Source organism: Labrus mixtus, chromosome 11 (genome assembly GCF_963584025.1).
Source record: "Labrus mixtus chromosome 11, fLabMix1.1, whole genome shotgun sequence".
In the NCBI taxonomy this organism is placed as follows: Eukaryota; Metazoa; Chordata; class Actinopteri; order Labriformes; family Labridae; genus Labrus; species Labrus mixtus.
Window position 1 is genome coordinate 3,289,238 of NC_083622.1, and position 16,738 is coordinate 3,305,975.

The following is a 16,738-nucleotide window of genomic DNA, read 5'->3' on the forward strand; positions in this document are numbered from 1 at the left end:
GTAAGGTGGAGATAGCATTTCCAAGATGGCAACCGCCATTGTTCTGCTTCAAAACACCTCTGCAGAAACCAATAAGTGATGTCACTGAGACTATGTCCATGCTTTATATAGTCTATGGTTCTAACACATACTGTAGGTTGGAAACACGTACTGTAACAAAACTTAACAACAGGGATAATCCTGGCTATGGTGGTAAACAATAGTTCCCCCTCCAACATTCATTATAGATTACTTTTTTAACTTAAGAAAACGCTGACGTGTGTCACAATCAAAGAGTAATCACACAACTCAGTGGAGCTGATGGATTTAAAGATCTAGACGGGCAAGGCTAAAGATGCAGTCTGCTGCTATGATTCCAAAACGGCTGATAATGTACAGCAGTGTTAATCCAGAGAAATGCTGCCATGGAACAAAGCTCTCACTGTGTGGCAGGAAAATATCTCCCCTATCTCCTTCTCTGTGGTTTGAAAATATTCATTTTCCATAAAGCCTTTGCAGTCTAACGGAATGAGATAATGCAAGTGAGCACACTTATGTACTGTACTCTACTGTACGAGCACACACACACTCAGAGACCTCATTGGACGAGCTCTCGGCTGCACAAAAATCCCAGCTTGTGTTAAAGCTGAACGTCCAATCTAGTGATTCTTTTGTTCATCCGAAATGTCATACAGTGTTAGCCGTCGAGGTTGCATGGCTGTGGTGTCAGGGGTCAGGGGTCAGAGGTCAGCCGAGTCAGATGAAGCAGCTGATTGTACAGAAGGACAGTAGAGCTGAACATCGGGAATGAGTGAGTAGGCGGTTAGGCAGCAGAGAGGGGAGAGGTCAAAGACCAGATGAGATGAGTCGACCGAGCTTTGTGCTTTAACAATGTTTCACACACTCTGCATCTGTGATCTGGGGTTTTCTTTGTGTCCCCACGCACCATTACACCCACTTTCCTTGCATATACATGTACATGCCTGGAAGTTGTTTTCAGACAAGTGTTAGTGACAAAATCTTACCAAGGAGGATAAACATTGGCGCACTCTAGTGGTAGCACTTTCCAACATGTACAGTTATCCATCTCAATTAACTCTGAATTTAAATGACGGCTTATCCAAAGCACAGATGATGTTGTGATGTATTTTAAGTAAGAGTAGATAAACAGACAGAGTAAAGGCTATGTGTGTATACATCAACAACAGGCTCTTTCACTGGCAGGTTACTAACCTTGGCATGGACTTTATCAATGTTAAAATGAGAATCAGAGTAGAGTTTTCTGGCACAACTTTATTACCAAGGTGCATAGAGAGTAAAAGCCGTCCAGAGGTCTAAAAGATTCACGCAGCAACTCTTGCAGTGTGAAGCATTTTGGCTTGCGGCCTTCATCGTGGTCAAAATGAGAATGTCAAAAATAATCACAGGCAACTTTCTGTGTGGAGTTTCCTGCTTCGGTTTCAAAACACACTGACGTCGCCATCTACAGGTTATTTTTCTTCAACACATCCCACAGCACACACCGACGGTGTCTCTTATACTACAAACACTGCTGGAAAAGTGTGCACTTAAAGATATCTTTCTAGAGATAAAAGCACTCATACAGAATGTCCTGTCACCTCACTATTGTGACAATTATCTTTATATCATATTATATTTTGACACAGTTGATCCCAAATGCATTTTTCTCATGTTCATTTGTGTTATCCCTTACATTTCAATGTTTTTCTTTTCTTTTCCAAGCAGTATTCAGATTCTTTACTTGGTACCAGTTATGATCAGCCCCTGTATTTTCTTTGTGCATTGAAAGCAGAGCAGTTAGAGTAGATCAAAAGCACTCTCAAAAAAAAAAAAAGGATACAGACATCTTCCCAAATAAATCGACGATCAACTCAAAATCTGCAAATATGAATGAGTTTCTGAAATTGTTGTCCCTGATATGTCTTTAATCTGTAGAAGAGAAGGGCATGACGTGTTCTGGTTATGTCAGGATCTGCTGGGTTTACAATAAACCAGTAATCGTGAGCACAAAAAAATGCTTTGAACACAAGGGGGCACCATACACCTTCTATAAAAATAATAACTACAGTACATAGGAAACCATCATGTGAGAGGTCGTCCTCATAAGATACCTTGATTAACTGACCCTGTTTTAAGTTGCATGCATATTTTTTTCCTGTCAGTAAATGGAATTAGTTGATCAACTTTAAGCAGTCCTGTGATTTTTCAACTGTAGGTGGAAAGGGAGAACAAATAAAAAGATATTCGCAGGATTTGTATTATTATTGTGTTTAACCCATATGGACTTATAGCATGCCTTTTTAAGGAAAAAGTAATAACATACAGTAATACCTGGAAGTCTTTTACATTTCACTGCACATCTGTATGAGCATGTGACAAATACAAATCTTGAATCTTGAATCTTGAATCTTGAAGTTGACAAGATAGAGTCTAATCTGTTGAAGCACCAGTGGGGCAGTGAGGGGCTGGATGGTTATGGCACCTCAGTGGTGATAATGTCTCTTTCCCACCAAGTTTCATTCTTCTCCTCCTGCTGACTGGCTGCAGAATATGTCATAAACCCCAACTCCTCCATGTAAACAGAGTATGGAAATAGGTGGAAGATTAAAGTAAAATAAATGTTTTCTCAAATGGTTTGATATCATGCTTTTTGTTGAAATCATCTTTTTTTCTGAGTTCATTTTTCATTTTTCATTTGATGCTATAAAAAGGTATAACATGCCATGATTGACAGCTGACTGCTGATGAGTGAGGCTCCTGCAGCACCTGTGTGAATTGGTTTAGCAGAGTAGAGGAGAAACCGTGAGCACAAACACAAGAGTCATTGAACTTTCCATAACCGTCAGTGTGTGCTTCAATCAACACAATATTCTGTTCTTTTGTGGACTGTGTCAACCTCAGGGGTCTTTTGCAGTTTGTTGTCAGTAAATAAAATGTGTTTTTTTTTTAGCTACGTTTCCAAAAGATGTCACCAAAGTAAATGTCAGAGCCCATGAAAGGGGGCATTTATTTTGGCTTCATTTTTGTACACTGGGAGGCAGTTAACCATTTCTTATACAGTCTTGATTGGACACGTCAGGTGTTCACTTTATCATTTGGCACCTCTGTCCCTAATTTAATCCATCCACCCATTATCTTCCGCTTATCTGGGGCTGTGTCGCGGTGGCAACAGGCTAAGCTATTTCCCCAGACTTCCATCTCCCCCCCAAGGGTCTCCTGCTCCTCCTGGGGGATGCCTATGTGTCCCCAGGCCAGAGGAGATATGCAATCCCTCCAGTGAGCTGCTTTTGTTGCAGTAGTATACTGAACATCACATTCAAGTTTCCATCAGCAGCTCATCAGCTTTGACAATTCAATGACCTTAACATGAGAGGAAAACTAGCAAATGCAATTTCCTCACTTCATGCAATTAAGGGACAACCTCCTGTTTGATGCTTGCCCCGCCCAATTACGTGATGTCACACCAATAAGGGCATGTCATTTTATGTATTTGGTATCACAGCAATGGCTAAGTTATTATTTTGATTCATCAGGCAAGAAAATTCACCTTTTTTTGTTTTACTGACCTTATTTTCCAAATCACTGTGAATTCAATAATTTAGCCTAACCAACTTCTGCTTTTTATCACAAATGTGACAACCCTAAACCAGAATTTTCCAAGCGGCTGGATATGGGATAGTAGTATATATATGTAGATTTTATTTACTGTCCAAAACATTTCCTTAGAATATTTTAATCGCCTTTTTTTAAAAAAATTTCGAGACAGTGTAGGCTGGGTTATTCCCAACATCAAAGTCTGCCTTGGTTTATCTGGCAGCAGGGAGAAACTTTTTTGTAAAGAGAGGGGAAGAAGAATCAGATTTCACTCCCAAGCAGACTGCCTTCCTGCGTAAACACTGGGGCTTTTACTTTGAAAGCAGATTTCCCAGACGCTCGCGTGGAGCAGCGCGTTCCCAGGGGGGAGGAGAGGCTGGGCTCGCGACAGCCCGCAGATCAAACTTTAGTTTTGAAGCAAAGAAAGCCACCGTATGTTGATTTTACCTTTGTCACTGAAGAAACTTTTCAAAAACAGCAGCTTGTGTTCGGTTATCGGTGGAAAGTTTTTTTTTGTCTGGTGAGTTAGCGCGCGGCTGCAACTTCAGGACCACCGGCTGTCCAGTGTTCGCGTGGAGATCCATCAAGCAATTTGGGTCGACGGGATGTCGCTGTGATAGATGACGGATTTAAAGTGGCTGGAGAGGAATGCACTCGACCAGGGATGGTGAGTCTTTTTTTTATTTTTTCATGCCAACGTTTCATCCGCTGTGTGTGTGGAAAAATACGAAGGAACATTTGAAAAAGTTTGAGCTCAGCAGAGTGCTGAGTGTGCAGAATGTGGAGCTGTGCATGTGAGCCAAACTGTAGGGTTTTCATCTGTATTCCAGGTAATTACTGTAGCAAGTCATAACTGGCCTTACATAGCAGTTTATCTTTTTCTAAGTTGATATCTAGGTCAATGGGCTTCATCATCAGGGGCGTATAAAAGTGACTCTTTTTGACTGTGGTGGCCAACTTGGGCACAAAGTTTTGCAGGGTTGGCATGAAGTTTCTGTGCACACTAATAAAGCTGCCGTCTTTATATCCCCACCAATCATAACTTCTGTGTGTAATGAAAGGAACTTCCCTGTGATTGACTGGCCACAAGCCCCTTTCCGACCCCCCAAGGAGACAATGGATGGATGTTGTATTCCTGTGTATAATTCACACGTCAGAGTAGCAACATATTTCTCCTTTACTTAAATCTTTTAGGACTCAAGAAGACAAAGGTTGTCCTAAGTTCTGACTTAAAGTACTGACAAAGGAAATGTGCCACATTGAAATGCAATGAAAGCTACAAGCAACCTCTTGCAAAACAGTTTAAATAGTGAAGTTATTACAAGTGCTTCCTCTGACAAGGCAAATAGCCAATCATAGTTTTGGACGGGTTGGCCCAGTGGTTGTCTCAGATTTAAAAGTGGGAGTCATGCCACCCATCTGGGCTTCATCTAACAACTAGTATACAGACAGGTTAGCTCAGTGATCAGATGAAATCAACTATAAACATTTGACCTGAGTACCAAACAAGGACTTTAATTACTTCTTTATTTTTCTCCACTGTCTTCCCAAAAAACAAAGTTAACTGACTGAAGTAATAAATGTACTCTTTTATCTCGTCATTGTCATCTAGTTTAGGTATCGAAAAGTAACCAAAATTCCTCACAACCTTAGGATAAACTAGTTGATGACACCAGTGTTTCAATACAGTGTATGGCAATACTGATGTGTCTGTGCAGTCCACAATATAGGCCAAACATTTTGGAACTGAAGGTTCCTGTTTAAACTCGATTTATCTCTGAATCTCTGTCGTCTGTCAAAACAATCGATTGTCCCTTTCAACAATTTTTTAAATATTTTTGGGACATTTTGTTTAGATAACGTCTTGATATTTACAGTTCAGAAATATAAGTCAGAACCAGTCTGTCTGTTAATCTGTTTGTTTATCTAAGGCATAAATGGAAACTGAGTCAACATACAGAAAGGAAGAAAGTACAAACAGTTACTGTATGCAAATAGCTTCTATCGAGATTTTTACATACAAGTATCAAATGATCGTCTGTGGCGAGTTATGCATTCTGCCAGGACTTCTTTGTGTGTATATAAAGTTGGATAATTGTTTGCTTTGAAAGTAAAAACACTGTTTCCCTATCTGTCTTTCAAAGCGTCTGTCTCACATTTCAAATTGGTTCCATATGCAGAGCAGACAGACTCCTGGTTTGAAATGCCACATGGAGGAAGTCTCTGCCCAGTCTTCTCCTTTCTTTTCCTTTCTTTAACTTTTCTATTTTCCCTGTTTCCTTCTCTCTCTCTCTCTCTCTCTCTCTCTCTCTCTTTCTCCTCCTTTTTTCTTGTTTCTTCTTTTCTTTGTCATGCTGATTTTAATCTTTGTGGACATTTTCTGACTAAAAAGCAAACTGAAGATTCTTTAGTCTCTGTTGAAGCTTAATTGGATTTGTGAAAAAAAACAAAAAAAAAAACAGACTACAATGATTTAGGTTGTTGTTGAACGCTGATGTCATGAAGGTGAGAAATGGAGGGGTGTCAAGAGTTACTTTGTAATGCTGCAGCCAACAGCTACCGTTACTTTGAAGCATTTGTTTGACATGTACATTTCCCGTCCAGTCCGCTGTCTGACTACCTCCTCAGTTACTGGACCCACAATGGAATTCATTTCTGGGCACAAAAAAACCCTCCAGACCGACATAGTTGGTCTTTGTATGTTTAACACCAGGGACTGCTGCTGCCCTGCTGCCACTCATTGTGTTCTCAGCTGGGCTTTTCCTGCTCCTTTGCTCCACGTCCACGTCCACGTCCACGTCTGTGTGGAGAGAGAGAGAGAGGGAGAGAGAAAGAAAAACAGAAGGTGGAGGACTTTGCTTTCACTGATTGGAGTCTTTCCCACATGCCTTCACACACTGCCTTAGATTCTTTTTAAAGAAGCACACTTGTTTTGTTTCTTTCTTCCCTCTCTCTCTCTCTCTCTCTCTCTCTCTTTCATTCAAACACACACACACACACACACACACACACACACACACACACACACACACCACATCTACATCAGATGGCACTAGGACCCAGAGCTCTTTGGTTGCTCTGAAATCTTGTCCTAAACTCCACGTTTTAAAGCAACTTTGTGGGAGTTTCAAGAGGACCGCTGTAGTCGGTACGACTTATCTCCTGACTGATATTGTCCTCTGCATTTGTGTGTAGCATTGTTTGACCTAAAACCATCTTTTAATGGGATAGCGTATATAGGCTAATACTGTCAGTGAATCTTTGATGTGGAAAGGATCTTAAGGTCTGCGCCCTGTAAATTCCTGTAGAACGCAAAACTGATGGAGGCGCTGGCATGCAATAAAGAAACCATAAAACATGAATCACCTTCCTGATAGTCTCACTTGCTTTAGTAGGAGGTCGTATAAGGTGTTTTTTTCACACATGCACAAAACTCCTAAAATGTTCCAGAATCTCCAAAGGTAAGCGAAACTTCAGCTTTCCTACCAGCCTCAGGCGTATGAACACAGCAGGAAATATTCTGGAAAATTCACTGCAGGGTTGATGGCGTTCATAACATGCGACCAGTGCCTCTTTCCTTAATATCTCTATTAATGAAACTTAAGTTTAGTGTCTTGCTGCATTTGCAGATACTTTTACTTATTACAAGCAATTCTGGCCTTGTTTTTTTTGCATTTTATATCTTCAAATAAGATGTTTTTCTGGACTTGCCAGGTAAATGTGGCTTGTATTTAGTGTAATGAAGTCAGATAAATACCCTTACTTTTATGTACATATAAGACTCTTGTGGATTTGTGTTTCTTGAGCCTTTCAGTAGTTTAGGAAATATTGTACATTGCTACCAGACAAACAAACATACTGGGAGATGCTAGGAGCAGCTGGTTTGCCATTTATAATGGAAATGATCCATGCAAAAGCAATCATACCTGCATTTCTCTCAGTTAAATGAGCTTGGCAATTCTAAATGACAGGAAACGTCAGCCTCATTTTTAAACTCAGGTTTCTTGACATAATTAACAGTTTTGCCTGAGGCAGCACACAAGCTCAGTAGGTCACAATGCACGCACATTTCCCACACACAGAACCTCCTGCACACAGACACACACATTAATATATGGATGACCAAAGGCTGAGCACTTCTGGCCTTGTTGCATTATGAATGACCCATGGAAACTCAGCTTGTGTCACCTGGAAATGAGCAGCGTTCCTGCAAAATGAGCAGAGAGGAAACAGAAGCGGATCAACCTCAGAGCCGTGAACCTACTGCAGTCACCACTGGAAGTCTGTGGACATGGACAAAGAAGGGTGTTGGACTCGAGAATACACTGGGGACTGCACTGTGATCATGAGTTTTATACTAATTGTTAGCTCTGCTATCATCACAACAAAGTCTAGTGTAAGAACATGATGTGAAGTGAGACCGCCTGTTGTCTGTCTTTGCTGGTTTTTCCTTGTGCTTTATCCTCATCGTTAATGTGGTTAACTCTCAACTATTTCTTTGACATGCAAGTTTACCGCATATCTATGTCTTTAAAAAAAACGTTTTTTTTTGCATTCACATTTGGAGTTATGTGTCCCTAGAGGTGAGACTGTAGCCAGAACAGTTACACCTCTGCGTACCGTTTATTATTTTCTGACTCCGTATATTCAGTTCGGCTAACCCAGGAAGCTCAGTTACACATGTAACGCTAGCTGAACCAGCTTATAACAACCATGCAACAACAAGTACTCGAGTACCCATCCTCAGCATTTACATGCATCTTGAATGTCTGATGATTATATTTTTGAGAACAGTATTTGTTACCTCTATGACCTTGGATTATTATTTTTAACCAAATGCAACATCGGACTGCCAGGCCTCAAAACAATTTGGAAACCACATGTTGACTTTCCAAACACCATACTGGATAGCAATGTGATGTGGTTTTGGAATATTGTTCTGTTGTACAATTGTTTTCCTTAGTCTTGATAGTGTGTTTGTTTTTTGTTTTGTACTGCAAATTACCAAGCGGCAACCTCTGGCGTTGAAAAATGAAGCCAGTGTGGCAGTGCAAAATCCTGCAGTTCGTCCAGTGACCGCTTGAGGCTAGCTCCGAAAGTCACATACACACCACAACGCCAAAATGAACATGTTTACAGCCTGGTACTAAAAAACCAAATAGGTCTCGTCTCAGCTCCAGCTCTCAGCCTGTCGTTCGGTTGACTGAAAGTTGGGCTGAGACAGGACTTCCAGCTGCTGCCGATGAGCCTCAGGAGCGGGAACAGATGGGGGACGTCACTCAGGCTTCTTCCATTAACATGCACAGTCTATGCAAATGACCTATAGGAGGACATAATAATATTGTTTTTTTTCAGCCTATGTAACATTAAGTCATTGATGAATTGTAAAAGCAAGTGTCTTCAGGATGTCAATTGTGGCAGTTGTTTTTGGACAGCTGCTGTTTTATGATCTGACGAGATAAGCATGAAACAAGCTGATCAGAAGCAGCTGATTGGAAGACTTCATCTGTTTGAGAAATGCTACACAGCAAAAGCCGTAATAAGACTTATATATATTCTTTAGCTGGATTTGACTGCTTTTTTTTTAGTAGGTCCATTAAAGTGCAAGATTTCAGTACAGTTTCGATATAAACAGTCATTGTCAGCAGCCGATATCTTCACCCATAGCTAATAAATGATTTCCAGGCCTGATAGAGCTTTTCCACAGCAGACCCTTGTCACAGCAGAGGAAGAAGGAGTCTAATTAATGACACTAATGATGAGTCACAGGAACAGTTCCCGGGAGACGACTGCTACAACAGAAGGGCTCAGAGACAGGTTCACCTGACTGGATTGCAGTCATTATAATTAGTGTTATTAATTTCACCTGTGAAATGCCCACAGGTTTGCTTTGAAGCTCTTTGTGAAGAGATATATATATATTTTTTTGTCAAATTTGGCTCCCTTTAAGCACAAAAAAACAATACATCTTAGCTCTTTGCCGATGTTATGCACGTGTCTCGTTGGCTTAGGAGTCCTACAACCTGTGGTCTTGTGTGAGCATAGTGCAGAATAAATGAGTTGCTGCTGTCTGAAGCTTTGCGAACATCAGGCCTTTGATCAACTGGACAGAGAACAATAGGCGAGATCTCAGTGACAGTGATTCAGAGATAACTCAGTCTGCCGTGAGTACAACTCCAGGAGGGGACACTGTCCAAACAGCCATCTGCTGCTCGTCTCTGTGCGGAGGCAGCTTGTGTATCTTTGAAACACTCATGATGTTCAGTGTGACTTGTTTAAGTAAACCAAGTGGTGGGTGGTGAAAGAGGAAGACAGACAGAGATGAAGGAGAAGGTAGAGAGAGAGGTGGGGGGGGGGTGTTAACTGGGAATAAACAGAGTGACACATAAAGGCTGGAGTAAGTATGGTAACACAGTGCTGTTTATAGTCTGCGGTGGTTTTTATACTGGAGGTGTTCTACAGCTCAGTGCTGAAAGACATTTGCTTTATGATCCCTGATGGGTTTTCACTGGCTGTGTTCCTCCGTCTCCTCAGAGCAGTTAGACAAGGAGAGGTAGTCTTGTAAAAAAAACAAAAAAAAAACACTGCAGAGTAGCAATGTCACTCTCTTTCTCTCTTTTTCACAGTATCTATCCATCTGCCTCTCAGGCACACACACTCCCAGCAAGCTGCTCTGTGTGTGTGTGTACGTGCAGGTATGGATCCCCACGGCTTGTTTTTTTAAAAATGAAACTACCAGGTTGGTCGCCACACCATTAAAAATTACATCTGTAACGGTTGTTTCTGCAGGTGGTTGTGCGGCAATGAATCTAGAAAGCCAGAGGAGGACAGGGCAGAGTTATGGGAAGCTGAGCTGAAGAATGAGAGCCAAAGTTGAACAAATAGAAGAAAAACCGGGGAGAGAGAGGAGACGTCTGTGTCTGAAAGAAAGACAGAGAGAAGTGTGTGGTCTCTTTACAAACTGGTCAGTTCTATATAATTATGGTTTTTCAATTCTGGTGGAGAATTAGCTAAATAAACATTTAATCACTGTAAAGACAAAAGAAACATGACATTTTCTTTTATTCATTTTTACGAAAGATGTGGATTAAAAACAACACACTCGAATGTGAGTACAAATGTTTTAAAATACAGTCAGACAAGATCCTTGTAGCCACATTTTGACTGCCTAAAGCACGCTGTTGCGCAAAGTGATTTGAGGCGTGTCCGTCCACGCTGTTTGCTGTGTATCGCTGATTGAATTTGAAATGTCAGCCTCTTTGTCCCCTCTCTCCGGCTGCACCTTCCTCTGATGAGAATGGAATGTGCAGGGGGGGGAAACCGATTCAACCACATGTGCACTCCCTTTTGCGGCCATATGGAGCAAGCATTTTTCTTGCTACAAAGTAATTACTTTCAGAGCTGCGACCTGATGTCTGGGCTTCATTCTACACGCAGCGAGGAGGAACTTAAAGCATCGGATCCCTTATTCCTTTGCCAAAGACGAAATACCATCAAGTCTGCTCACTCACAACAAAGCCTTTTAACAAAGCTCTTTCATTTCCAGGTGAGCTTGGTTAAACAGAAAGAGATGTTTTGTGGATCAACCTATGATACATTTTTTATTATGAGGTAGCTTTTGGAAAATGTGAAACAGCCAAGGCCAATGAGAAGAGAGTCAGATGGATTGTATTTTCTATAGGACGACGTGTTTTGAAATAACCCCCCCAAAAAAAGGTCCCCAAAGGGAATGAAGTTAAAGATGAATCACCGCACAAGTTCATAGAGGACAGGACTGGTTGCAAAAAGAATCCTACTTGTGTTCAGGGATGAGACTTGTGTAAGGCTGTACCCAGCTCAGCATTAAAGCAGTCAAAGATTGTTGATGGTACTTCTAACTCACCAAGCTTCTCTCATATTTTACCTCTACATAGCACATTTATTTCAACTGTCTTTTATTGATTTTTGCATTAATTGTAGACATCTCACATTACACACGTTCATGTAGCAATATTAGCACACAAGCATCCAGCATAAGGTGTAAAAGAAAGTAATGCAGTGTGCATGAAGGGGAACATATCACCCTTGACAACAACAGTACAAACACCCCTTGTACAAAATAAATAAATAAAAGTTATGATAATAATAATAATAATAAAACCAAAAAAAAAAATATATATATATATATATATATGTACATACACCTATATACACATACATACACATAATTAAAGAAACCAATGAGCAAAAATTATGATAATAAGGAATAAATTAATAAATGTAAAAATATATAAAAACTCTACATAGCACATTTATGACAGTCAGGAATAGTTTGGTATTTTTTAAAAGTGGGGTTGTATGAGGTGCTTGTCAATAGTAAGTATATTAGCCACAGGTTGGAGTGAAGCTTGTTTATTCATCGCTGCAGACGTTGTCATTTATACCACGCTATTTACCTAATTTGAGCCAATATTGAGATAATTGTCGTCTTTTTTAGCATAAGAGAGCCATTTTATTTTGGCACTACTGATCAGCTGTTTAGGTCTGCGATGTATTTCCTATAGCTCCAGTGCTGGCACTCCAGACAGTCTCTCCTTAAAGGGGCGGAGCTGACCAGTGTATCCTTTCGCTAATATACTTATTGTCAAGTACCTCATTCAACACCACCTCAAAAATGACCGAGCTATCCCTTTAAATATCTACCATATTGTCCTAAATGGACGTAAAGGGGCAGCTTGAACATGCGATTCTTAAATAATATGTAATGTCTAATATTAACTATTTCCACCCAAGTTACGCACATAATCTTCTCAAGGGAACCTATAATTGTATTCCTTTTAAAAACCTTGTAGTTATTTTCCTTTTCGTCATTGTAGACTGGTTGTCATAAGTACTGACTGACTTAGTTATACTAGGAAACAGGCTGGCACATCAGTTTTTTATGGAAAACATCTGAGGTTTCAGTTAGTTTTGAGAAATGTATGCTGTCGTTGTTTTTGAATTTGGATTTATTTTTGATTCTAATTTGACATACTGAGGGAATTTCTGGTTGACACTCTTAGTTATTGAGAGACATGCTTCTCACACACATAGGCACAAACAGGACCTGTGGACATGTATTAGTGGAGCGGTGTCAGAGTGGGGCTGCTACACAGGGAACGCACCAAGCAACCTTGCTTAAGGGCACCTCGGCAGTACTCAGGAATCGTCTTGGCGCCTCTCCAGCTACCAGAACAACTTCCATATTATGGGCCGCTTCGGGACTCGAACCGACGACCCTCCCGTTCCCAACCCAAGTCCTGTGCTGCAGATCACGATGTTAAAATGAGCACCTAGCTTGAAGGAGACACTTGTAATACAACACGCAATCAAAATGATAGAGTTACTGCTCAAGCTGTCTCTCCATACTGCTGTCACTAACCAACATGAAGAAAAAACAGAAACATGTATTTATACTCACAAAAATTCAAAATGACAGAATATGCAAAAACATGCAAGACATACGCAGACAGGATTCACAAACTGGGCCCCTTCTCATGCAGAGACACAAACACACTGGATAACTGAAGGCCTGTGAGTGGAAGATAGCCTGCCGTCACACGCTATAGCCTCTCAAATGACATATGATGGCAGACAGGTCATCATACAGACATAGATACTCACACACAGAGTCCTAAGATGAGGTCTGACAGCTGCCACCGCTAAACAAAAAGTAACATTACATCTGTTGTAGGGTTGTACAATATCTCTCAGCATCGACAATGCGACATATAAATGGGCTTTGGGTCGTAGAAGGGCACGCGGTGTCAAGTCAAGCGGCAACCTGAGATGAAAAATGAAGTAATTGCGGTAGTGAAAAAAAAAAAACCCTGCAGTTCATCGAGTGTCCACTTGAGGCCGGCTGCTGAGAACCTGGAAGCTAAATCACATCAGCTTCAGAGCAAGAGAGAGGGAAGATCCGCTGTCCGCACACCCCTCTTGCAAATGCGCCAATCAAAACTGAAGCTTCTCATGGCTACATTTTAAAAATGTTAATATGCAGCTGCTTGCTGCTGAGTCTGTGCTGAACTCCGATAAATAACGGAATATCTAATATTTCAAAACGTCAGAAATACTCCTGATGTTTGTGTCTGTGCGCGTGCGTGGATGAACTGAGCAGATTAAAGTTGTTTGTTGCAAAAACAAAATTAATTTAGAGGGGAAAACACATTTGATATAAATGCAAACTTAATGATAAAAAAAATATAATATCTTTAACCCCGTCAGATCGGGTGATACTGTGGTGGGGCTGAAACCAGAGCGCCGTACTGGTGCAGGTCAGAGCAGACGGAGAGTCCGCAAATCCTTTAACTTTGGAAACACCAATTGGAAGGATTTTGTCAGGTGATTGTGGATAATGACGCATGTCAAGTGTGAAATCAGAAATTAGAAGATTTAGCGCCTAGTTTCAATGATTGTTTTCCATCAGAAATTTGAACCCTAGTACATCAACAGCTGAGTCTGGGGTCAAATATCACTGCTGTATTGTGATCATTTGTCTTCTTTCCAGAGGAGAGAGTTGCTGACGAGAGAAAGGGGCAGAGGTCTGCTCACATTTCACTGCACACGAAGAGAAGTGGAGAAATGGTTCCTTCTTTAGCAAATCCTGACAAATGATTCACAGTGGACGGTGTTGAAAAACATAAACATCAGTGTGCACTATGCAGGGAAAGTTCTGGAATCACTTTCACACCTGAGGATATACTGTAAGCTTCAAAAGAAAAATTGACAAAACAAGACAATGGGATATTTAAATGGATGAAGTGTTTTGTGTGGAAGAGGGATGATGCTAGTTTTTTTTACAGAGTAGCTGTGATTGGCAACTCAGGTGTAAGCTAACCCTGGTTTCATATCTACCAGATGAGTTTGAAAACAAGAAATAAATACGAAAGGACGGGGCCGCAAATCAGACACAGATTTATTGAAAGGTCACATTTTATGCAAAATACACTTTACCACGGTTTGCTGACACTAATATGCGTCCCGAGCCCGCCTTCAACCTCCACAGTTATGAGAAAAGTCCATCCTCTCCGTCTTCACCCTGCTCCACTTTTCAGAAAATGTGTGCTCAAACAGGCCGTTTGGAGATTTTCCCTTCATGACATCACAAAGGGCAGTAGCCCCTCCCCCCAGATGGGTGACACTCCCACAGCTAGGTGTTTGTTCTGCCCTCTGAGTCTGCCTTCTCACCGGGAACAATTGGGCATGAGGCGAGCTATCAAAGCATTAAGCACTGGTAGTGATTAACAGTGTCTGTTTTCTGTATTTTACCTGAAATCCTCCTAAATTGAAAAGCGTAAATTGAAAATACACACATTTTAAAATGCAGTCAGACCGCATCTTTCACTCCTTGCCTTCTCTTTCTTGACTGATATGCTCATATTACTTACTAACGTTGAAGAAAGGCGATGCTCTCTCTAGAAGGCTCCGCTCATTTATTTTTCATCCTTCATGTGTTGTCATCATCCTCTGACTCGAGCAGAAAAGAAGCTGAATGCATTCTGCATCTGGGTACAGCAGTTTCTCCTTTCTATCATCTCCCTTCAATTCTTTTTCTATTGCCCCGTCGTGTGTGTGTGTGCGTGTGAGTGTGTGTGTGTGTGTGTGTGTGTGTGTGTGTGAGTGTGTGTGCTTGCTTGTGTGGGTGAGGAGAGAGAGAGAGAAAGAAAGAAGATCTGACTGGTTTCATTAAGGTCCACTCTTAGCTGACAGCCTAGTGTTGACAGCTGAGGGACACACACTCTCTCTCTCTCACACACACACACACACACACACACACACACACACACACACACACACACACACACACACACACACACTCATTTTTTCTCTCTGAATCTAAGATGTTCTTTTGCCCTCGTTTCCGTTTCATCTCGTTTCTCTTTGACCCCTTTCTTCAGTCTCTTTTCAGCAGTCACATTTGTTTGTGAAAAAAATAAACAGCTCTCAGTTGTGTATTGACACAAAGTCAATGTAATTCATGTTTTTTTTTCCTCAACACGAAACTTGTTATACTTTCAAATGAACAGTGTTATTTTGAGCATTTCCTTTTCTCCTGTTTTCCTCATTTCTTTTTTATCTTCCAGATAAATAACATTTTCTCTGCTGTCAGTGCTGAGACACAAACTGTTCCATCCAAACTGAAAATAACAAAACTAGTGTTAGTGGTAGCTAACGTAATCATTCATGTCGTGTATTTAAACCAAACTAGACTGGTTCTGTTTAGTTATGTATAACGTGATGACAGTGATCAGTAAATCAAATGCTAGGTCTGCCACTAACGAGGACTTTGATAGTCGACTAGTCATCAATTATTAAAACGCTTAATCGACTGATTCAACATTCAAAGGCGCAGCAGTGTCGTTCTTTTCCATCACTGTGACTACAGGGAGACACTGAGGAGGTTTCTCCATGGTGCACCAAAAGGGACAAAAAGCATGCGATTAATCAACGGGGGGGAAATGAATGCAATCATTTCAGAACTTAATTGGGATGAACTAGTGAATGCTGACAAGTGTGTAAAACTGAGGATTGTGTTTTTGTGTAGCCTGGTCACTACAGTAACATGGGAGGAGTTAGAATGAGGGGGGGGGGGGACGCTGAGGGACTGAACATGTATCACTGCCAAGCTGTAACTGTGGACTGTGAAGTTAAATCTTAATGATAATAAAAAATAAATAAACAGTCAGTTCAAATGCTCGTTCATTACCGACATGCTCCAGTGATAACCTCAAGCGAGCAGGTTAGGAGAGTAAGGGAGAGAGAGTGTGTGTGTGTGTGTGTGTGTGTGTGTGTGTGTGTGTGTGTGTGTGTGTGTGTGTGTGTGTGTGTGTGTGTGTGTGTGTGTGTGTGTGTGTGTGTGTGTGTGGGTATGAGGTGCATTGTTTTCATGACTGGAGAAAGTGTGATTGGTAGCTGTAGGAAACAGCAGGTCATTTAATGTGAGTGCAACAATAAACACCCCAACTCTTCAAGACTCAAGCTGGGCTCCGGTGACTTACTTTCTGCTTGCTGCTGACTTAAAAGTGATGGGGGCTAGCACTATTAACACTAGGGCAGGGTTCGATCCCCAGCTCCTGCAGCCACGTGACCGATGCGTCATTGGGCAAGACACTTACCCCAGAAG

At 41.1% G+C, this 16,738-nt stretch overlaps 1 protein-coding gene across 2 annotated transcripts in view; it reads left to right on the forward strand.

Annotated features, from left to right (window-relative positions):
* Nucleotides 1-3,921: 3,921 nt before the first annotated feature.
* Nucleotides 3,922-16,738, forward strand: part of gask1a (golgi associated kinase 1A) — a 44,658-nt gene continuing 31,841 nt past the window's right edge. The window contains exon 1 of one of the 2 annotated variants that reach the window (XM_061049594.1): nt 3,922-4,261. In XM_061049594.1, the coding sequence (XP_060905577.1) occupies nt 4,259-4,261 (3 nt within the window). In that variant the 5' untranslated portion in view covers nt 3,922-4,258. The remainder of the gene's footprint in view (nt 4,262-16,738) is intronic. The other variant, XM_061049595.1, reaches the window with a different exon arrangement.